A 21539-nucleotide genomic window follows, 5' to 3' on the forward strand; every position below is an offset into this window, starting at 1 on the left:
TGGTCAGTCACCATCAAAACATCGTAGTTGCTCTTCCGTGGTCTCTACTTCTGTGGGTGTCTTAGGTTTTGGTTTTGGACTCAGAGGTTCTGTCTTTGTGTTGCTTGAGCACCCCCTGTTGACTGTGGAGATATTACAGAAATTTGGGACGATGATGGTATGCCAGTTGTATATTCCGAACTCCTACGTATTTGTGCTGAGGTTTGACCACATATGACGTAAACATCAAGGAAAAGTGAACCATTTCAGCAAGCAAGGAGGAAGAAGAGGAGAACCCCAAACTGCCCCTTGTCCAACTTGGTTTCTAGCCCACAGGGTTTGGGCTCCCTTTGTTATCTGCCCACCTCATTGTAAGTAATTGAAGCTGCCGGAGTGATCTGACGTCTTTGAGAAGATGGTCTTACGCGCACATCAGCCACTTTTTATCAACAAAGCAGGGGTAAGGTTTGGTCTGTAGTTAAGGGCAATGGTTAGTTCTTAACACTGCAGGACACCAAAGGTTGTTCTGTTCTGTGGAGTCCTCATTCACATGGCAACCCTTGTGCTTCTGTCCTCCGCGGCCATCTGTGTAGGCGGCAAACACCCTGGCAGGATTCTACAGAGAAAGTGGCCTTTGAACCCTGGCTTCAGTATGAGGAAGCTGTCAATTACAGAAAAAGTGTTTTTTTTCCCTTTAAGGAAATAAGAAAACAGGGACAGTTTTCTGTTTTGTTTTGTGTTGTTTCCTGGAACCACCTGCCTAGCTAGATACCAATTTGCTGGAAGGTCTTACAGAGGAGGGAAGGAGGGTTAGTTTTGCCAAGTTGTGGGACCTAATCTATTCTGCCATGTGCCCTGCTCTCCAGCCTGGCATAAAGTGCCCCACGCGTCTCCTGCAGGCGCTCTTAACCAGGCGTGTGCTTGCTCACCTCAGGGCTGTCACAGGCAGGCAGAAGAGCTGCAGAGGTCACTCCCTGGCGCAAGGTGGAGCCCATTTCCTTATCTTCCAGGCAGTAGCTGAGATGTCACCTCCTCCAGAAAGCCTCCCCTGACTACTGAGACTGGGTTGGTTACGCAACTCTATGCTTCCACAGCCCTCTGCTCTTCTTTGGGACCCTCAGCGCCTGGTATGCTCCGCAGGGGCGGGGCCTCATGGGCCCCATCTGTTCCTTTCCTCCATTTGTAGCTCTCGTCCCTTGTCGAATGAGTGAATGAGACCCAGTCCCTGCCTTCAAAGCGCTTAGACAGGGTTGCCCTCTGCCCAGGTCTTTGTTCACTGGTATCGAGGGTGGGCCCCTGGGTGTCACCTTTTTCCTCCCCTGGAGGAGGAAGAGCCACGTGACGGTGGTGGCAAACACAAAAGAAAGGACTTCAGGTCAAGAGGTGTTAAAACTCAGGCCTTTCAGTAATAACTTGAATTTAGATAATTGAGATGGTTATGAATAACTTATATTTCACTGTAGGGTTTACCAGTTATATGTGTCTAAGAGTATATGTATATGTACATACATACACATTGTCTCTCATTTAACCCTTATTAAAGCACGCAGGAGGAGATGGTATTATCCTGAGCTCACCCAGGAGACTGGGTGTCAGACAAGTTCCCTGATTGCAAAAGCCAGCGCACTTGCGGTGCGGCAGAGGTCGGGACCTAGCCGCTGGCTGCCGAGCCTGAGGGAAAGCGGGCCGCTTGGAGGTGGGCTGGGAGTACCTTGGGACTGGGCAGAGATGGCAGGAAGGTTTCTGACAGGTTAGAAACGTCCAGCCCTTTGAGCTGAGACTGCTGTTCTCTCTCCCTCAGACTCTACTAGGGCGTCCTGTGACATTTTCTCTCCGGGGGTCACAGCCTTCTGGCCTATGTGATCCAAAGCCTGGCTCACTGGGGTAGGTGGGAGAGGCAAGAGGTCTTTGCCAGGTGCACAGCCAGGGGTTTTGCTTTTAAGCCAGTTCTCAGGTTCAGGTAGGGTTCACTGCTTGGGTGCTGTCTTTGGAGACCCCGTTGCTGTTCCTTACGAGGCCTTTCTGAGTGGGTTTGCAGAAGAGGCAGGGCTGTGGCTCACAGCTAGGGAGAGCCACCAGAACCCCCTAGGGTGTGGACTAAAGATCATGCCTTGCCCATCTCAAGCCTTCTGAAAAAGGGAACCCTGTGTCAGCTGCCCAGAGGTGGCTTCTGACACAGCACTTGGCAAACCAGACTGTCTGAGAAGCCTGCGCCACTGGGGAGTGCTCCTTGCCTGCTGGTAGCTGGTGTACGAGGGCTCCTTAACTCATCCAGAGAAGAATTATTCCCAGGCCCTGCTATGTGCCACGGTCTGTGCTAGGGGCTTAGGGTGATGACACCTAACGGGCCCTCCCCTCGGGAGGCCGCAGGTACTGCGTGCAGCTGTGGGTGTGGGCACTGCTCTGCGGGGGGTGGCTGAGTGCCACCTTTGAGTTTTAATCGTGCTCAGGGAACCCCGAAGGAGTCATCAGCAGCCTGGCAGAAGCCAGTGCCAGCACAGAGGAGATGGTGTTGGAGCAGGTGGCAGAAGGAGGTCCCTGAAGAGTGAGGACCATGTGTGCACAGGTCTGGAGGCAGGAGAGGGTCCCGCAGGCTCGAAGGCCAGTGCGACATTTGTGTGCCCACATTGTAAATGCCTCTTGGGGACTGGTGGCAAAGGAGGTGGGCCAGGGTGAAGGAGCTTGGCTTTTGTTCATTTGCCAGCAGGTTTCTGTCTTTCTTCTCGCTCCCCCACCCCTGCTTTATTGGGTTGTAATTGACATACAACATTGCATAAGTTGATGTAAGGTGTACAATGTGATGATCTAATATATTGAAAAATCAAAAGATTTTTAACTTTTAATTACGGAAAATTTAAAAGATAGGTGAATGTCGACAGACTAAGACAGTGAACCCATGTGCCATCGTCCCACTCCAACACCTACCAACTCATGACCAGTCCTGTCCCCTCCATGCGCTGACACCACCACCACCCCCACTCCCACCTCTCCCCTTCCCTACAGCCGATCACTTTGAAGAAATCCCAAAGTGACTCATGTCTTCCATCAAGCCTAGCCAGTGGCTTGTGATGGATTAATGTAGAATTTCGAGGCCTGGAGTGAGTGGATGGCACTTTTTGATTTCATTTCATTTTCAGAGGAACCACTAAGTTTCCCTTCTTTGTCTCACCTTTCAGTGGGAAGTTGGTGTCCCCCAAGTGGAAGAATTTCAAGGGCCTGAAGCTCCAGTGGAGAGACAAGATCCGGCTCAATAATGCCATCTGGCGGGCGTGGTACATGCAGTGTGAGTGTTCCCCGGGCTTCCGGCAGGGCGGGCCTGCAGGGGCCCCAGGACTCGGCAGACCTCCTCGTTCTACCACCTGGAGGCCTTTGCACCTTGGGGACCAGAGCCCACTTTTCAGACATTATGCCTCAAAGGGAAGCCTCTCTTGGGCAGTCTGCAGCAAGAGGAAAACCAAGCCAAATCCTAATGAACTGGATACTTCTCAGGTGTCGGGCACAGGGGCCAGTCACGTGGTCTGTGTCATGTAGTTGCCCATCATCTGCAGGAGACGATGTGTTAGCCCAGTGCTCGTAGCATAATGTGCTAATTATTAGGTTAGATGCTGGGGCCCAATGTTGTAAAGGTAGAGGAGGAGGGAGGGCTTAGTTCTTTCCAGGGGAGTCAAGGAAGAGGTGATATTTGAAGAGTCAGGGAACAGTTCCTATTTTCAGCAGGTCAGAGAAGATGCAGACCCAGGCCTTGTTCATTCTCTAGCTGGCTTCATGCCAGTAGATCCGATGACCTCTGTAGGAGATCAGCATGCTTGGGGCATGCTTGGTTCAGGCTGGCATTTCTCTTGATAAGCCAGACTCCCTTTCTTACCCATGAGTTACTGACAGATTCTTTTCCTTTATTCTCTGAAATTTCATTTTCAAGAGAAGGAGAAGGGAAGAACACTTGGGAGGGTCCCACCCTGAGGGGTATAGGGACAGAGGGGGTAGGGGCTCCTTCCGGGTTCTTGGTCATAGTGATGATGTCTCATCCTTTCTCTGCCCAGATTTGGAGAAGCGCAAGAATCCCGTGTGCCACTTTGTCACTCCACTAGACGGCTCTGTTGAAGTAGATGAGCATCGCAGGCCAGAGGTACTTGGCTTGTGACCATCAGTAGCTGGAAAGGATCTGCCCTCACAGGAGGAAGGGGCTCTCCCAGGGCTGGGAGCAGGGGTTGGATTCTGCAGCAGTGGGGGCGGGGTAGGGAGAAGGTCTGGCTGTGGTGACCTCTCAAGGATGAGGTTGTGACAGCTCACAGAGGCTCCCCTCTTCTCAGGCTGAGCTGACCCAAGGACTGAGAGGTTCTCCTGTTGGGACTCACTCTCCACTTTCTCTTAACATTGGCATTTCTCTAGAGGTCATTAGGGAGGGATCTGGGTTCCTTACAAGGCAGAATCTTTAACAATTAAAGAATGACCTCAAGGTCTTTATGTGCTGAAATGGAAAGATGCTGAAGAAATAGTAAATGAAAAAAAAGAAAGCAAGTTGCGCAACAGTATTTTAGTAACTTTATGTTAATTTTTTTTAAAGTGTGTATGTGTGATTGTGTGTGTGTTAGGAAAAGTCTAGAAGGATATACAGAAATCCTTTATTGGTGGCCTCCTTTGGGGAGGGGGATTAGAGTGAGGCAGATACCCTTTATACCCTTCTGCATTGTTTTAATGTTTTGTGTGGTTTTTTTTTTTTTTAAGATTTTATTTATTTATTTGACAGAGAGAGAGAGAGAGACAGCCAGCGAGAGAGGGAACATAAGCAGGGGGAGTGGGAGAGGAAGAAGCAGGCTCCCAGCGGAGCAGGGAGCCCGATGCGGGGCTCGATCCCAGGACCCTGGGATCACGCCCTGAACCCAAGGCAGACGCTTAACGACTGAGCCACCCAGGCGCCCCTGCATTGTTTTAATGTTATCCAAGCATGTCTCACTGTTGGGATAAAAGGGGGAACAATTAGAAAGTGACCCAGTGAAAGAACCTTTTGAGCGGTAGGATGTGATCTGATGTTGGACAATATTAAGGAATATTGTTTTGTTGGGTCTGGTGATAATACTGTATTGTTCACTGTGAAGATTCTTTACTTCAGACACACAGTGAAGTATTTTTAGGTGAAATTTATGGGCCTTATGATATCTGGGACTTGCTTTAACGTAGTCCAGCCGTAAACAAAAAGGAACCTGAAAGTGAGGCAGGCTCTCTGAGGCAGTCATGACTCCTTCATCACCAGAGCTCTTCAGGGATATCATGGGAGGGGCTCACCTGCGTGGTGGAAAGTTCGAAGTAGCTACTCTTGGAAGTCACTCTCCACCTAAAACTTCTGTGATTGGCCATTTGTTGTCACCCTTTGAAAATGTGGCAGAGCCTCCTGGATAAGGGCATTTAGTGCTACCCCTGGCTGTCTGGTGGGCTTTTTCAGTGCCTGGGTGGAGGGCCCTCTCCCTCTTTCCTGCCGGAGCATTCTCTGACCCCATCCAGACCCTTAGGACCCATGCTAACGAGGCCGCACTCAGTTATCTGAGGTCATGAAAGAAAAGCCCCTCTTTAGGGTGGAGGCTAGTTGTAGCACAGAAGAGGTGGGACGCACTTGGTGAATGCAGTTGTATTATGCATGTGGTAGGGTTCTCTGAGCTGCGCTGCCTGGGGCTGACTGCCAGGGTCAGATGCATCTTTATTTTCAGGTCAAGTTCTGCCAGTCAACCTAGATTGCCCTCTCTTGATTCCGACACGCATCTCTTCACAGGCCATCACGACAGAAGGGAAGTACTGGAAAAGCCGCATTGAGATCGTGATCCGGGAGTATCACAAGTGGAGAACCTATTTCAAGAAAAGGGTATCAGGCTTGGGCCCCAAGAAGCGCATGTTCAGGAAGCCCCATTGAGGAGGGAGGGTCTAAGTCCTGTGTTCAGACACAGGCCCCTGAGGTTGGGGCTCCATTGCTGCCCCTGTGGAACCCAGTGTTCTACCCCAGCCCAGGTGCTGGGCCTGCTTTGGCCGTGTTATCTATGGTCTCAGTTTCTTCTGCTGCTAGTTATTACACAAACACTGGTTGAGAATCTCTTCTGTGCCCATCATGGGCAGAGAGCAGAATCCCTCAGTGCCTCCCAGGGAGAAGAGGCCTAGATGCTTCCAGGAGGAGAGGCTGAGGGCCTCTTCCCCTCCCAGGACCCTGGGTGACCACCTGGTCTCCTTCTCTCCACAGCTACAGCAGCACAAGGATGAGGACCTTTCCAGCCTGGCCCAGGTGAGTGAGCTTGGGGGCTCTGAGGACCCTCATGGCAAGAAATTGCAATGATGTGGGTGGCCCGACAGTGAAGCCTGCCGCAGAAGGTGGTGGGGACGCGGACTGTCCGTGCAGCTTCAGGAGGGGCCACCCCCCTTCTCACACAGAGGACATGCAGGCTAAGGAAACAGGCCAGTTTTCCCTGCTCCACATACTCCCCTCATCTTTTACAACAGCCCTTACAGCTCTATACAATAGGGTAACATACTTCCCTGGTATGATGTGATTGGGAATTCTGAGTTCACTAGTGCCCCTCTGATTTTTCCTCCCCACTCTGTTGGTGGTAGGATGATGACATGCTTTATTGGCACAAACGTGGGGATGGATGGAAGACCCCAGTCCCCATGGAGGAGGACCCACTGCTGGACACAGACATGCTCATGTCGGAATTCAGCGACACCCTCTTTTCAACACTCTCTTCACACCAGCCGGTGGCCTGGCCCAACCCCCGGGAAATAGGTAATCCACCCCTAGATTCTTGACTTTGAACACACAACTGATTTCCTTCTCTGTCAGTGGCCCCACAACCCAGCCCCCAGGTCAGGATTGGCCAACCTCACTGGCATCTGAGGGCCATGTGCACTGAGTGGGTGGGGACTGCAAGTGGGCCTTCCTGGGCAACTGTCAGACACGTGGTGCCCCTGCGAGAAGACTGGGGATTGGTCTGAATCAATTTCACATTTCTGATACTGTCTCCTTAGCAGAGGATTTGTGCTTAGGCCAAGTGACAGGGCCTTTGACTGACAGGGAAGAAAATCAGAAGCATTCCTGGACATGACCTTTTACCTGGCAGCATTCAGGCATCCAGTTAACACCTCAGGGAAGAGCCCACAGACTAACAGAACTGGGGATCTTTGCATCCTGGGAGTGTCTGTTCCCTGACACTTTACCTTATAAAAACTCTTTCTTTCTTTCCTGCCTTCTGAGGGTGGAGAATAGCCACCAACCCACAAGAAGGTAGAAATTCCAGCCAGCCGCCTGCACTTCTCCTTGGAAGAGTCTAGAATGTGAACAGGGCCAGGAGGATCCATTCCAGGCCTTTAATGTGTTTCTGCAATGTTGTCTGAGAAAGCAGAATGATTCCTCTGTCTCCTTTCTGATTCTTACAGCACATCTGGGAAATGCAGACATGATCCAGCCAGGGCTGATTCCTCTGCAGCCCAACCTGGACTTCATGGACACTTTTGAACCCTTCCAGGGTGAGGACATGGGGTAGGAAGAGAGCATGACTGCCTGCATCTCCCTTTGCCCAGGATAAAGTGCACTGGTGCTTCCCTTTCTTAGAGGGAAGTGTTAGAATGGGCAAGGGGAGGACTTAGAATTTTTCCAGAATTACCTCTTTTTTTTTTTTTTTTTTTTTTTTTTTTGGTAGTAGTTGCAAAGTCTAGGAAGGTTTTCTGCCACAGGGTTCTCTCTCAAGGGAATCGCCATTCTCACTCCTGCGGTCTCAGATCCTCAGGTTTGCCCAGGACTGTAAGCAGTTCTCCCTGTGGGCAGCAGAGGGTGCTGGCAACACAGCCGCCCCCCAGCAGTGCCCTGCAGTTAGAACTGGGCTCCTCAAGAGCCGCCAAACGCCAGGCCTGGGAATATATCAGACCCCGCACTAGTTGCCAGCATGAGCGGTTCCAATCAGAGGGCCTCTTTCTGCAGAGTTACCTCAGGGGGGAACGCCCTCTGGCCATGGCATTCCTCTGGGTAAGATGGGGTTCAGTGCCCAATTTATTTGGATCTTAATTCAAGGATGTGGTGGGCACACAGAGCTCAAAAGCACCCGATGTTGTCTTTCAGACCTCTTCTCTTCCAGCCGCTCCATTTTTGGTTCCATGCTGCCTGCTCCTGTCTCAGCACCTGCACCAGATCCCAACAGTCCACCTGCTCAGGTAGAGGGAGCTGGGGAGAGGTGGCCAGGGCTAGGCTAATGAATAACCGTGCACTCATGAGCAAAGTGCGAGGGCTGCTGAACAGACATGTAATGCATAAAAGAGTTATGCTAGCCCTGCTTGAGAGCAGCCATAGGTCTCCAAGACGTGGGAGCTGTTGGTAAGCGTGTGCTCCTGGCTGAGGCTCCACGTAACTTGTGTGCAGCAAGCTTTGTTCTAACCAGTTGAGAGAGGATTAACAATGGAAAACATGAATCGCTAAGAAAAAGAAGTTCCATGTGTTGTTTTGTTTTTTTTTTTTTGCTTTTTACTTAACAGTTAACACAAATTGGTTATGAGCTGCAGGGGCTGCAGAGCTGGGTGATGCATGGCTCTTTGCCCTTCGGGGCGCTCAGCCTGGTACCTGTATGCACTTAGACACCAGAAACCTGGCCCCACCTTCTTCCATCTGGCTCCGGGAAGGATTTCTTCTATGGAGACTGAGATCTTGACAATTGATTCCTTATAGTGGTTCCCTTTTAGGAAGAGGCGACCTCTAGAAGTTGATACATGAAACTGTCCTGAGGGAACCCCATGAGCAGCTGTGCTCCAGGCTGCCTGTGCTCTGTAACAGAAGATGGCCGGGACTTTGGGGGGACCCCTGCTGGACTCTAGAAACAAGATATTCCCAGGCCTAGAGCCAACTGTGTGCAGACAGTCACTTTGTCTGAGCTCTGTGTTATCATTTAGTCCCTAATGGAAACAAGACCCCTGCAGACGCCCGGAGAGACACAGTTCCATTCCCCCCCACATTAGCAGGAATGGGGACGGGAGCCATCACTGTGTCCCTCTGTCTGAAGGTTCTGCTCAGGCGCACAGCATACATTGTTAGGCTTTCGGTATGTCGTACCAGGAAGTGACAGCAAGTTGTATGATCCAGCATTTGTCCTTCTTTTTCTCAGGAGAGCATCCTGTCAACCACCGCTCTCCCCACCGTGAGCCTCCCTGATGGCCTCATAGCACCTCCTGCAGCCACCGCCCTGGACCCCACGGATAGGCAGGGCTGTGAACGAGCTCCCCGGCCTGGAGACCCCTTTATCCAGCCCACAGACTTCGGTCCCCCTGCACCACCGCTGAATGTCCCTCAGCCTTTCCTCCCCGTGTTCACCATGCCCTTGCTGTCTCCCAGCCCTGCCCCAGCACCTGCTTCTCCTGCCCTGCCTTTAGCCCCACCCCCTGCCCCTGCCTTGAGCCCCTCAGCTCCACCTACCTTCCTGCAGCCGAAGTTTGCTGGAGCCAGCAAGTCGCCCCCCGTCATCACGCACACGGCCTCTGCAACCCTCACCCACGATGCATCTGCCACCACCTTCAGCCAGAGCCAGGGTCTTGTCATTACAACCCACCATCCCACGTCCTCGGTGTCCCCCTGTGGCCTGGCACTGCCTCCGGTCACCCGGCCGCCAACTGCTGGGCCTCCCCAACCCTGTTTAACTTTTGTGCACCCCAAACCTGTCTCTTTGACTGCGGGGAGGCCCAAGCAGCCCCCCAAAATAGTGCCTGCGCCCAAACCAGAGTCTGTGTCCGTGGTATTGAAGAATGCTTGCATCGCCCCAGGTGAGTCAGGTGGAGGGAAGCCAGAGTCTGATCTTCCCTTCCCGAAGGATATTTCCCTGTCCCCAAGGCTTGGAGACTTGTGAACACACACACACACACTTGTGAAACGAAAGTGTTCTAATCTACCACATTTGTGTGATCTAGTCTGTTGTCTACTCTGTGGCATTCTTTTCAAGTTAGTCTCAACCCAGTTTGAAAAAGCATGGTCTAGGTGATCTCTTTCCTGGGTCTGTAATCTGTCCCTTCAAGGAAAAGTTGCAAAACAAATGTCACGTACCCCGGTGGTGGTGTCTGTCCGTGGCCTGCGGTGAGGAAGGTGATGTCTGAGCAGCAGGAGAGGGGTCTGTATTGCCCCGGGGAGCCCCACGGTGCCTGGGCTCAGCAGCCGTAGTGTCAGAAGCGGCCCCCACGACTCCGGGCCTCACTCTCACCCTCTTGTTTTGGCAGCTGCCTTTTCAGGACAACCACAAGCAGTGATTATGACATCAGGCCCTCTGAAGAGAGAAGGGATGTTGGCTTCTACGGTGTCCCAGTCCAATGTGGTCCTCACGCCTGCTGCCATTGCCCGGGTGAGGGGGCCCTAGGCAGACCCTCTGTGTCCCAGCACAGCCCTACTCTTGGGTGGTCCTCACCTGACATGACTATGGTCGGGGGTGACCTCTCTCTCCTGTGTCACCTCAGGCTCCTGGAGTCACAGAGTTCCACAGTGGCATCCTGGTGGCAGACCTTGGCCACACCACGAGCAGCCAGCCAGCCCCTGTCTCTCGGCTCTTCTCTCCAGGCACTGTGCAAGACTCTCTGGTGAAGGGCGAGCAGGTCCCTGCCACGGGTTCCAGTGAGTGTGCGCTCCGGTCTGAACGGTTGGGACTTCGTGAGTGAAATGAGCACGCCCACACTCGGGTTAGGGAGACTGCCCACGGGGTTCCCCAGGATTGAGGCTGGACTTACAGGATGTGCAGTGAGGTCTTAGAAGCCTGCTAGTGGCCCACGCTGGGAAGTGCTGAGGTAGTGCCAGGTCATCCACAGTAGCAGGAAAGTGGCACGCGTGTGCCGGGCAGGCAACTCATGCACTTGGGGAACACCACTCTGACCTCCTTCAGAAAGGCCTGCTCTGAGCTGCCAGTTCTCATCCAGAAAAGGGATTGAGGCTGTCAACGCTTTCCAGAAAATGGAAACCACCCAGGCTTGTCTCCACATCAACACGGTCATCCCTTGGTTTTCAAGCACCTCACATCTGTTGAGCCCATTTCCACACGGTGGGCCTTTCATTGGCAGGACAATGGGGGGAGAACTGATTTTGCCCAGTGAAGAGCGTGAAGCCAGGGATAAAGGATTTGCCTGAGGCTGTGCTCCTGGTGATGGGGTAGAAACAGAACGTAGGCTTCCTCCTTTCAGACGCGTGTGGGAGAGGGAGACCAAGGGTGCCTTGTCTCAAGTAAAACCTGGGCGTGGTTGCTCCTGGAGCTCTATGGTAGACAGTTGTCTTCTTTGAACAGTCAGGAAGACCCGAGGAGGAAAGGTCTCTGCCTACAGAGATCAGACAGTAGAGGGACTTGTCCAAGGAGGCTGGACGAATAAGGGCCTCCAGTCTGGAAAGCTAAAGATGAAGACTAGTTACAAGTCAGGCCCCTACGGGGTTGTAAGTTAGGGCTCAGGTAGCATAGCGTTACCCTGTCTGCCAAGACACAGAACACTGGGCATTGGAGCTGCGTGGGGAAACTGAGAGCAGCAAGGCGAGGAGGTGGTCAACGGCGCAGAAAGGAGTGCACTGAGACTCTCTGGGTAGGCAGGCAGGGCAGCTCCAGGGGGCTCCAGGGCCTCCTGAGAGATGCCAGTGACCAGGGCACAGCTGCCATGGGAGTGGGCGAGGTTGGAAATACAAGAAAATGTATAAGTAGAGTTTAAAGAACAAAAATAGACAGATACGTGTACTTTTCACACAGGGTAAGAACTAGAGCCTCACAGAGGCTGCGGAAACCGCAGGTGGCCTCCAGGTGGTTTGTTAATAGGCTGGGTTAGCAGTCAGGCCTCCTCTCAAAACTCTGTGTGCCCCAAGACCTGTGGCTGGCCAACCTCAGGCCATGTTCCTACCCCACGTCCAGCCAGCCTTCATCCGGCCTTGTCCATACCTAACAGAATCCTCCTCAGGATGTTGGCAAGGATTTCTCCAGTGTCTGCTCTGGGGTAGCTGTGGGAGGTTCCAGATGGGTGTCCAGGGTTTGGGACTTGCAGGGGTTCCCTTCCTGGGTGAGCACTGTTTCAGCTGCTGCAGCCAGCCATATCCTAAGAGGAGTCTCTGTTCTTCTCAGGTCGAGATTGCCCAAACTCAGGGCAGGCCTCTCCATGTGCTTCAGAGCAGAGCCCCAGTCCCCAGTCTCCCCAGAACAACTGCTCAGGGAAATCTGCAGACCCCAAAAATATGGCTGCTCTAAAGGTATCACAGGTCTCTCTTGGGTCTTGATTTCCTTGGAGGGGTGGGAGGAGAGGCAAGGAGATTGTCAAGGGACCATTGGGGCAGCTGCATCCCTTACTAGGGACACATAGGAAAGGAGCAGCACAGACCTGGCTGGTGTTCCAGCAGCCTAGGGTAGCATCAGGAACCTGGACGTTTGCTATTTAATCTGGAGATGAGGTCGGCTCCTCCCATTCCCCACCTAGTAGCCGGCCCCAAGCCCTGGAACCAGCCCCAGACGCTGTGGCACACGGGAGGTGGCAGCTGTAAGAACTGGGGCATCAGAGGGCTGGGCCAAGGGTAGCTGGGAAGTGCTGGTCAGCGGCGGCCGTGGCCCCTGCTGAGGGCCTCCATTCTGCAGGCAGGGTTTTCTAGCACCCCTGTCCTGCCCCGCCCCAACATGGCTCCTCACTGGAGCCCTGTAGCTCTCTGTCGCCCCTCCTTCCACTTTCTAGCCCCTGAGCCGCAGGTATGGAGGGAGGGCGGTGGCCCTGCAGTGCACCCTGTGTCACAGCGACCTCTCCATTCCCCAACAGAACCGGCAGATGAAGCATATTTCAGCTGAGCAGAAAAGGCGCTTCAACATCAAGATGGGCTTTGACACCCTCAACAGTTTGATCTCTAATAATTCCAAGCTGGTGAGTGGTGTCAGGTGGGCGGGGAGCCCCTGCGTTGGCCTCAGTGCCGGCTACACAGGCAGGGTCGCCGTGGCTGCTGTGGCTTTGACCCCGCCGCTCCTCTCCCAGACCAGCCACGCCATCACGCTGCAGAAGACCGTGGAGTACATCACCAAGCTGCAGCAGGAGCGGAGCCAGATGCAGGAGGAAGCCCGGCGGCTGCGGGAGGAGATCGAGGAGCTCAACGCCACCATCATGTGAGGCTGGGAGCATGGCGCCCGGGGCTGGTGCCTCATCCTCCCACGTGTGTGTCATAGAGGCCCGAGGGTCCTTTGGGCTTTTGTCATCCTCCTCCTGAGGCCTTTCCTCTCGGGCCTGCGGTGGCCAGCAGCGGCTGGCCCTGCCCACTCGGCGCCCCAGGGTCCGGCTTCACTGCCGGCCGCTCTGAGCTGCCTTTGATTCTTCTGTTGTTCCAGCTCCTGCCAGCAGCTGCTCCCTGCCACGGGAGTCCCCGTCACCCGGCACCAATTCGATCACATGAGAGACATGTTTGATGAGTATGTGAAGAGCCGGACCCTACAGAATTGGAAGTTCTGGATTGTATCTTTGGGCTTTCTTTGCTTCTCCCACCCCCACCCTGTGCACTGAAACAACAGACACTGACACCCCAGTTCCTTTAGAAAAATTCTTTATAAGTGGTTGTCGTTGAGTTCATCCAACAGGCAGTGCTAGTTTCTGCCTCGGTACAGGGGCCTGGCCTGGCCTGTGGTGTGAAGTGGGGCCGTTGGTGACCATCCAGGCTCAGGGCTTCCTGGGGAGGCAGAACAGGCCAGCTTTGCTCTCTACGTGCTTGGGAAATAAAGCAGCTTTCTTGCAAGGTGCCAGAGCCACCAGCTGAGGCAATCCTGTAGGAAGGAAGTAGGATCTAATCTGACACATCCTGGCGGCCGTCTCAGTCCTTGCAACAGCAGGGGGTCGAGCACTGCCCGGTGGGGTAGGTGGGAAACCAGGGCTCATAAATGGCTGAGGGGCAGAGTCAGGGTTTGAAACCAGCTCCCTACAGGCTGTTGTCTGCATTCGGGCCACATGGTCTTGGGCGCTGTCATGAGGCACATACACCTGCGTGCTGGGTTCCGTCCCTGGGGCCAAGGCTCACCTGCGCTCAGCTTTCCAGATGTCAGCAGGGCCCCTCTGGGGGACAGCTCCCGCCTTGTCATTCACCTTCCAGCCACCTCTCTGCCTCAGACAATCTGCACACATGGTGGGCTGGCCATGTGTCTTCACCTTATTGCTGACAGACTGAGGAGACAGCTGTTCGGGAGCAGAGGATTTTATCTGTTTGCACTCGAATGTCTGGTTTTGAAGAGAGGGATGACAGACCAGACACCAGCTCTATTTCCTCTGCTTTACCCGGCTTACTCAGCCTGGCTCTGGCCCTTATCATTGATGGAGCGAGGTGGCAGCTGGGATGAGCCAGGACCTCTTTGGTAAAATGGCACATTCCTCATCATCAGCCTCAGATCAAGGAGAAAATGGACCTCATGCCTTTGCAGAGTTGATGGCCCAGGATGGTTTGGGAGACCTGCACAGAAGGTGACTAAGAGCCAGCACGTGTGTTTATCACAAAAGACAGACCTCCTCCATCTCTAGACAGATCCCCCTTATGGTCTGCTGTGTGCCTCTGCTCTTCTTGCCACTATGTGTGGACTGCTGGCCTCCATGTCGGTGTACTAGAACTGTTCCACCCCCAGGAAACGTCTCTGTCCCTGCCTCCAGCCTGTCAGTGGTTGTTAACCTGTTGCTCAGTTAGAGTTAGATGGAAGGGTTTCAGGGGAACGTGAGAGTGCATCTACCTAGATCACGCTCCCTCAGCAACTGCACACAGTTACTTGCCAGTCCTGAGAGACGTTGGTCATGGGCAAGCCCGTAGCTGGACTTGATTCTCCCCACCCCCCGGTTACGTGTGCACTGGCCCTCCTCCTCGTTTATCTTTTCTTTAACCCACGTGCCGTGTAGTTCAGTATCATCATCAAGCCGCTGTTTGAGTCCTTCAAGGGGATGGTGTCCACCAGCAGCCTGGAAGAGCTGCACCGGACGGCGCTGTCCTGGCTGGACCAGCACTGCTCCCTGCCCATCCTCAGGCCAAGTGAGTCGGGGCTGCACGGGGGCTGTGGTACCACGGGGGCTCTCCAGACCCTGGAGGACAGTCACGGGGAGCTGTGTGGGAGGCCCCGACCAGAGGCGCCAACTGTGGGCCAGGGGCACGTCCCCTAGCGCCTCTCCTTTGCTTCGTGTCATCCCCGTGTGCGTGTGCTTGGGTCCACCTTGCGTTTTTTGAGCACCTACTGTTCACCAGGCCCTGTCTCAAGTGCTTTCAGATATGTTTTCTGATTTAATTCTTACAACTAACAAGGCTACGCCCGTATATTGAGGTTATAGAGGTGGACAAACAGGAAGAGCTGGGGATTCTCTGCTTGTCTGTGGGAGAGGAGACAGGATTTGCAGTTATCCTAGGGTCAGAGGCTTTGCTGGCGTTTGTCCCTCGGTTGCGCTCAGTGCCTCTCCTCCTTTGGTGGCATGAGGATTGCCACACGGGTTGTGTGCCTGAGACCACGTGTGCTGTCTGCTGTGGGACTTGAAGCGGCCATGTGTGCCTGTGTCCCTGGGCTAACCTCCCCCTTTCTTCCAGCGGTGCTGAACACACTCCGGCACCTGAGCACCACCACCTCCGTTCTGACAGACCCGTCCCAGCTGCCAGAGCAGGCGGCAGAGGCTGTCACCAGAATTGGCAAGAGATCGGGGGAGTCTTAGCAGCGCCTAGCGGGCCCATGGCCGCACAAGATGCCATGGAGGCTCTTCCCTGCCTGCGGAGAGGATACTGCACCCCGTGCCTCTCCTGACGCCGAGCTCAGGGCCCCCCTCCAACTCCACCGGCCCACTGGGCCGCTCAGAACACTGCGCTCAGGTCTGAAGCAGGTTCGGGTCCTGCCGACAGCAATAGCCCATCTTTGGGAACCCCTTGCTGTGAACTCTTACTCAGCGACCTCAGTCGTGACCTCCCCTGCCCTCAGGCAACCCAGACAAAGTCCTGTCCTGCTGGTGGTCTGCCCCTGCTGCCTGAGCAGGGAGTAGGTGGGACAAAGGGGCAGGGCCTGCTCCTGTGAGCTAGGAACCAGAAGGGTTCCTCTTCGGTTCTGTCCTCAGACTTACGGATGCTCGCTCCTGTCACCCCTGGGCACTCGGATGGCTCCGAGTGATTCCCTGTGCCGCTCTGACTCGCCTCTGGGGCAGCTGGAAGGCACCTTTCTTCCTCCCTCAGACTGACCTTGTAAGTTGTTTGGACAGCTGCTCAGGCTTGCGCACAGTAGGCTGCTCCCCCCGCACAGGCTGCCGGGGAGCCCCAGAACCCACATGCAGAAGCGGTGGGTGTGAATGCGCGCAGGGCGAGAAGGAAAGCACAAGCAACGCCAAACTGCTGCTCTGCTTGGAGAGCCCTGCGCGGCGCCCCGGCACGCGTCGGTGACTGGAGAACCATGGCAGGGACTCGGGGGGGCCTCACTGGGCACCACCTCACCACATGGCCCTTGTTCTACACCTTCCTCCAAGCCTCAGCCTCACACGAGCCAGCAGTGTTCGGTGGAAGCTCACAGCCCTCGGGGTGTAGCATTTGAGAGGCCGGACTCCACGGTGCCGCCATCGGCCCGTCATCTCGTCTGGATTGTTCAGCCAGGAGCCCCAAACCTGAGAATTAGCAGTTCTCGGACCAAAGATGTCACCACACCCAAAGTCTGTCCTGTGTAGTGTTTGGAGGAAGAAATTGAATTTCGACAGGCGGCGCTCTGAGGCAGCCAGCTTCAGAGCTGTCTCTCGGCATCTCCCAGATCAGACAGTGAAGAATTACACTCAGATTTGATCGAGGCGGAGGCATATCTGGGGGCAGTGGTCTGCTTCTGAACGTGAGAATTGCATGTGGAGCGTCCAGGCCCATGCTCTTGCTGTATCTGCAACAGGAGCTGCCGACGGCCGGCCGGGCTCTCCAGCACTCAGGAAGCCCAGCCAAGGGTACCTCCTCGTTGAAAGAATGTGCTTCTAACATCCTGCTGTGAAGCTCAGAGGGTCAGAGGACTTTCCATTCAACCTCTGTCCTCCCTGCCAGAGATGAAGCCTGGGCAGTGCCAGGTACCCGGAAATCCCGGGGTAGGCCCTGTGGGGGCTACCGAGGGCTACCTCCTGCAGCTTGGATCCATTCGGAGGCTCCCACTGGTTCCTGGAGGCCTGCTGAAGCTGCTCAGGGGGCAGCCAGCCCTGCCTCAGCCTCAGTTGATGGAGGATGGAAGGGGTGTCCTCTCCCTGCCACCGGCTGTGCCACCGTCTTTGCTGCAGGTCACCGACCAGTCACCTACTCCCTTGTCTGTGCTTCAGCCCTGAAAAAGAGCAGCTTGGCGGCATCCCTCAGCCTCTCCAGAAAACGTGTTTACAAGCCTCCCAGATCACTTCCCTGAGGGGCGAGCACAAGACAAGACTGGGCCGATCCTTAATGTCCACTGGGAAGTGGTAAGAGAACTCATCCTTCACCCCAGGATAAACATGAAGTCGCCCTTCAAAAGGGGAAGACCACCATGGTAAGAACTCACTAGAGTCAAAAGGAAAAACGTGAGATGCCCCCAGCTATGAGGGCTCGTAGAGGGTCATGAGCTCGGTCCCTTCCCCAGTTCCTGTGCCTTTGTAAACCGCGTGGATGGCCGTAATGCTTGGCCCACCAAGACCTCTCCTAACTTAGCAGCCTTCTCCCCACCCTGTGCTGGGAGTCTTTTTTTTTTTTTTTTTTTTTTTTAACTCTGTGGGATATAAAATTGGCCTCTTGCTTCTTCGGCCTACCTCTCCTTCTCTTCCTTTTGCTGAATTAATGTTTCTGATTCTGTTTTGTTAAATATTTAAGGCTGTTAGGTCACGTGAGACTTTGAAGGGTGTGTGTGTGTGTGTGTGTGTCCTAGCAGACTGTTACCTAGATGCATGTTTTTGTTTTGAAACATTTACTTAAATCCATTTCTCTTGGTGCTCACGATTATCACGGCTATAGGGCCACAAAGCTGTATCTCTTACCACAGACATGATTGTTTCTTGTCCCAGAATCATTTCTTATTTTGGAATCTTGCCTGGTGAATCTGGCCAGGCAGAGGGGCGTAGCCGGGGTGCAGGGACAGTGAGACCACCCCTGGCAGAGGCCTCCAGGGCATGCTGACCACAGGGCTGCGCTTTGGTTACACTCATTGTCACCCCTGCCCCTGCCTCTACTCCCATAAAAGAAACTTTAAAATGCTGACACTTTGGAAAATAAAAAAATCAATCTGAAAAAGAAAAGGAAAAAAAAAAAGCCTGGTTGGCACATAAATCTTTGAAAAGCATTTCTGTGAAATCTTTCTGTGCCATCAGCTCCCTTCACATTGCTGCCTGCTCTTTCACGATGAGTGGGAAACACAGGGACAGGGCAGGTGCCACTGTGGGGCTTTCTGAAAGTCGGCGGGCCCGTCCCTCCCATCTCAGGCGGCTTACACAGCAGCAGTCACCCCCCAGGAGGGCCCCAGCCCGTGCACCCCAGCTGCTGTCCAGCCAGATTTTCTCACATGAGAGCAGCAGTCCCAGTGTCACAAGTTAGCGTTAATGAGGTGCTAATGGGCGTCACTGGCTGTCAGGAGGAAGGACTGGAGGGCAGGGAACCTGGAGCATCTGCAGGAGGAAGGGTGGTCAGTGGTCACCTATGTGTCCTGGGCACCTAGCTTTATCCACTTCCTGCCCTTGTGACCTGACGGTTGGGCCTGAAGGATTTCGTGCTCTGGCTGATAGAAATATAAACTTAGACTCTGAGCAAGCATGGCCCTCCAGGGTGGTGCCAACCCCCTTCGTCTCACCCCAGGTGAAGGGGTGTGGTGGCAAGTGACCTGAGAACTAGAGGAACGAGGAGCAGGCTCATTGTTTCCAGGATTACAAGCTGTCGCGGTCTAGCTGAAGCACACGTCGGCGTGCCAGGCCATCCTCAGTGCTCTCTGCCCTATGTCCAGGACCCCCTACGCCATGGACAAGCTGGCCCACTCTCTCTTCTCTCTCTGGTGGAAAGTCGCCTTTCCCTAGAGAGACCCTGCTTCCCATTATGCACTTTGCCAGTGATGAAACCCACCCACCGCTTGTGGGAACTTAGCTTTGCCAAGTGTTCCCTTGGTCATGGTTTCACTGGGGAAGAGAGCTGGGCTGCCCTGGTGTGAGCAAAATGGCAGCCTCGAGCCAGAGTCTTCGCCTTGGTGCCCCATACCTCGTATGTTGAGAATTTTCACCATGTCTGAACATGGACAAGGGGAGAAGAGGTTTGGAGGGTGGAAGAGCTTGGAAGCTCAACACCTGTTTGTCACATTCAGTGGTCTCCTCGGCCTTGACCCTCTCGGATCAGAGGGGCTGCAGGAGCAGGGAGAAGCCTTAGGACCTACTGTGTACCTCCAACAACTGCCCCATTTTCTTTCCCTCCTGAGGACTTGGCTTTCCTGACTCATCACGCAGGGGGCTGTTTCCTTGTTGGAGTTTGTGAAAATCAGCCTTTGAGAAAGAAAAGGGAACTTTTCATGTTGAATGTTGGCTTTGAGTGTGTGTGTGTGTGTGTGTGTGTGTGTGTGCACGTGCATGTGCTTGCACAAGCCCACCTGTGTGCATTTACTTAATGGAATTTTATTTTTGTGAAATTCCTTCCCAATTATGTAGCAGAATTCACCACCATCTCCCAGTCAAACTTTTGCTTTCACAGTCAACCCTGGGCGTCACTAATTGGAAGAATTCTCTTCTGGGTTTCTAAACAGAGGTGTGCTCCTCCCAAGGCTTGAGGTCACGGAGGGTTTGGGAGAAACGGATACATTTCCATAGAGACTGTCCTGCAGTTGAAGGGTATGAAGGGCTCAGCCCAGGAGACACATCCTCAGGCTGTTTCTTTCTCAAGGGAGCTTGAACGCAACCTCTCCCCGACAACGCCCTGCTGTGTCTCTACCCGGATCTTCTCAGACGGCCCGCAAAAGGGAACCTTGTTCATCTACTAGTGTTGTAACATCATGGCTGAGCCACCATGTTCTCTTCCTTTGCCAGCTTCCAGTTCGTTGTGTAAATGGTTCGTTTTTTCTGTTGTGAGCTTTGGTGATTGCGTCAGGGCTCCGTTAGGAGACAGTTTCCCCTTGTGGTCCGAATAGCAAAACCTGGGAAGAGCCTTGTTACTCGGAGGCTCCCTCAGGCCTGCGCCATACAGAACACCACCCTTCATGCTCCACTGTCAAAAAGCACGTTTCCACCAGCTGTATTCAACACTACAATGCAGTTTTAAAACTATATTTGCATCCGAGACAATAAAAAGCTGTATTTTTTTGAAAAGCCTGTGATGTGTGGTCTTAAATGCTACCCTGTTGGGCTGTGGAAATGATACCAGGAGATCGGAACAAAGTGACACTAAGACTGGCTTACTCATTCTAACCTTGGGGGGTGGGTTCAGCCTGGGGTGAAGGCTTTGGGGGTGAGGAGAGAGACCCCAGGTGAGTAGGGGCTTCTAAAGAGAGGCTGCTGGAAGAGCCTATGTTAAAAGCCCCAAATTACTGATTCTTGCTTGGAATTCACGGAATTCACCAGAGCCTGGTGTTCCAGGCCTTTCCCAGGTGGACGGAGTTTGGTGGTGCTTGTACAAACTGCCCGTGTCCTCATCTGGAACCCAGGCAAGTGGCACCTGCCCTCACACTTGAACAGGGTGGTTCTGAGGTTCACATAAATCCTGTCAAGCTGCTCAGTAACTCATGAAGGACTGTACTTAGAACGTGTAGGTTCTCGTCAGTATGGCTAACACTGGCCCCAGTGCTGAAAGTGTTCTAAGTCGAGGTAATGGCCCCAGGAGGCTGTGGTCTCCCTGCTAACCATGGACCCAAAGCCGCAGGAAAAGGCAGAGAAGCTGACGGGCAAAGATGCCCTTTGTTGGGCTGAGAAGATTTTGATGATCTCTGTTTACTTTAGAAGCTTCTCTCTTTTCCATACCATCTTCCTGCACCACCCCCTGTCTCCCCCACCTCAGCTCCTGGTGCTTGGGAGGTGACCCAGTGAGCTGAGTCATGCTACCTCCTGCAGAAGGCCTGGCCCCAGCTGGCTCGTTTTACCGAACAACTGCCCAGATCCAGATCTCTGACTGAAATGCCGTGGGTTGATACACAGGCTCTTGTCTGATCAAACCCGATGCCTCCCCCAAAGAAAAAAGTCTTCATGACACAAAGCAAGATTTTGGGTCCTAAGAACAGGAGGCCCTACAAAGAAGCAAGTGATTCACGGACTCCTCTGGGCTGAAGAAACTTGATTTCCGTTGAGCAACAGATGTCTGCTTTGCTCTTCTTAAGTTTTCGAACCCAGCTCCGTGTTACATATGGAATCTTAAAAGATGCTGGGACGTAATTCGGAGAAGAGGGTTGAGTTGGGACAGTCTGGAAGCGGGGAGACAGAGCAGAGGGAGCGAGCCCAGTGCAGTGGAGACTGTCCCTCTGCATCAGACTCTGGGCTCCTCAGGGGCAGGCACGCCCCTGGATAGTTCTCACCCTGGCAGTGTGGGTATTCCCATTTCATTGAGGAAGAAATCAAAGTACTTCCCAAAGTACTTCAAGGCCACGTGGATCAGAAAAGGCTAAAGGATCAATTTTGTTTGTTTTTTTACC

The 21539-nt window shown here is 53.6% G+C and overlaps 1 protein-coding gene across 4 annotated transcripts in view; it reads left to right on the forward strand.

Annotated features, from left to right (window-relative positions):
* Positions 1-21539, forward strand: part of MLXIP (MLX interacting protein) — a 77207-nt gene that overhangs the window by 36793 nt on the left and 18875 nt on the right. For 2 of the 4 annotated variants that reach the window (XR_006411225.3, XR_008956997.1), the window contains exons 2-17: positions 3156-3262; positions 4020-4105; positions 5744-5833; positions 6203-6244; positions 6571-6742; positions 7393-7482; positions 8072-8163; positions 9105-9756; positions 10204-10325; positions 10438-10627; positions 12066-12190; positions 12745-12846; positions 12955-13082; positions 13302-13425; positions 14842-14971; positions 15515-17447. Coding sequence is in view for 2 of the 4 variants with exons in the window: in XM_026514823.4 (XP_026370608.1) it covers positions 3156-3262; positions 4020-4105; positions 5744-5833; positions 6203-6244; positions 6571-6742; positions 7393-7482; positions 8072-8163; positions 9105-9756; positions 10204-10325; positions 10438-10627; positions 12066-12190; positions 12745-12846; positions 12955-13082; positions 13302-13425; positions 14842-14971; positions 15515-15636 (2374 nt within the window). In the remaining 2 variants the exon portion in view is untranslated. Of the gene's footprint in view, positions 1-3155; positions 3263-4019; positions 4106-5743; positions 5834-6202; positions 6245-6570; positions 6743-7392; positions 7483-8071; positions 8164-9104; positions 9757-10203; positions 10326-10437; positions 10628-12065; positions 12191-12744; positions 12847-12954; positions 13083-13301; positions 13426-14841; positions 14972-15514; positions 20227-21539 lie in introns of those variants that run through there. The other 2 variants (XM_026514823.4, XM_026514824.4) reach the window with 2 other exon arrangements.

The sequence above is a fragment of the Ursus arctos genome, unplaced genomic scaffold (assembly GCF_023065955.2).
Source record: "Ursus arctos isolate Adak ecotype North America unplaced genomic scaffold, UrsArc2.0 scaffold_34, whole genome shotgun sequence".
Taxonomy (NCBI): domain Eukaryota; kingdom Metazoa; phylum Chordata; class Mammalia; order Carnivora; family Ursidae; genus Ursus; species Ursus arctos.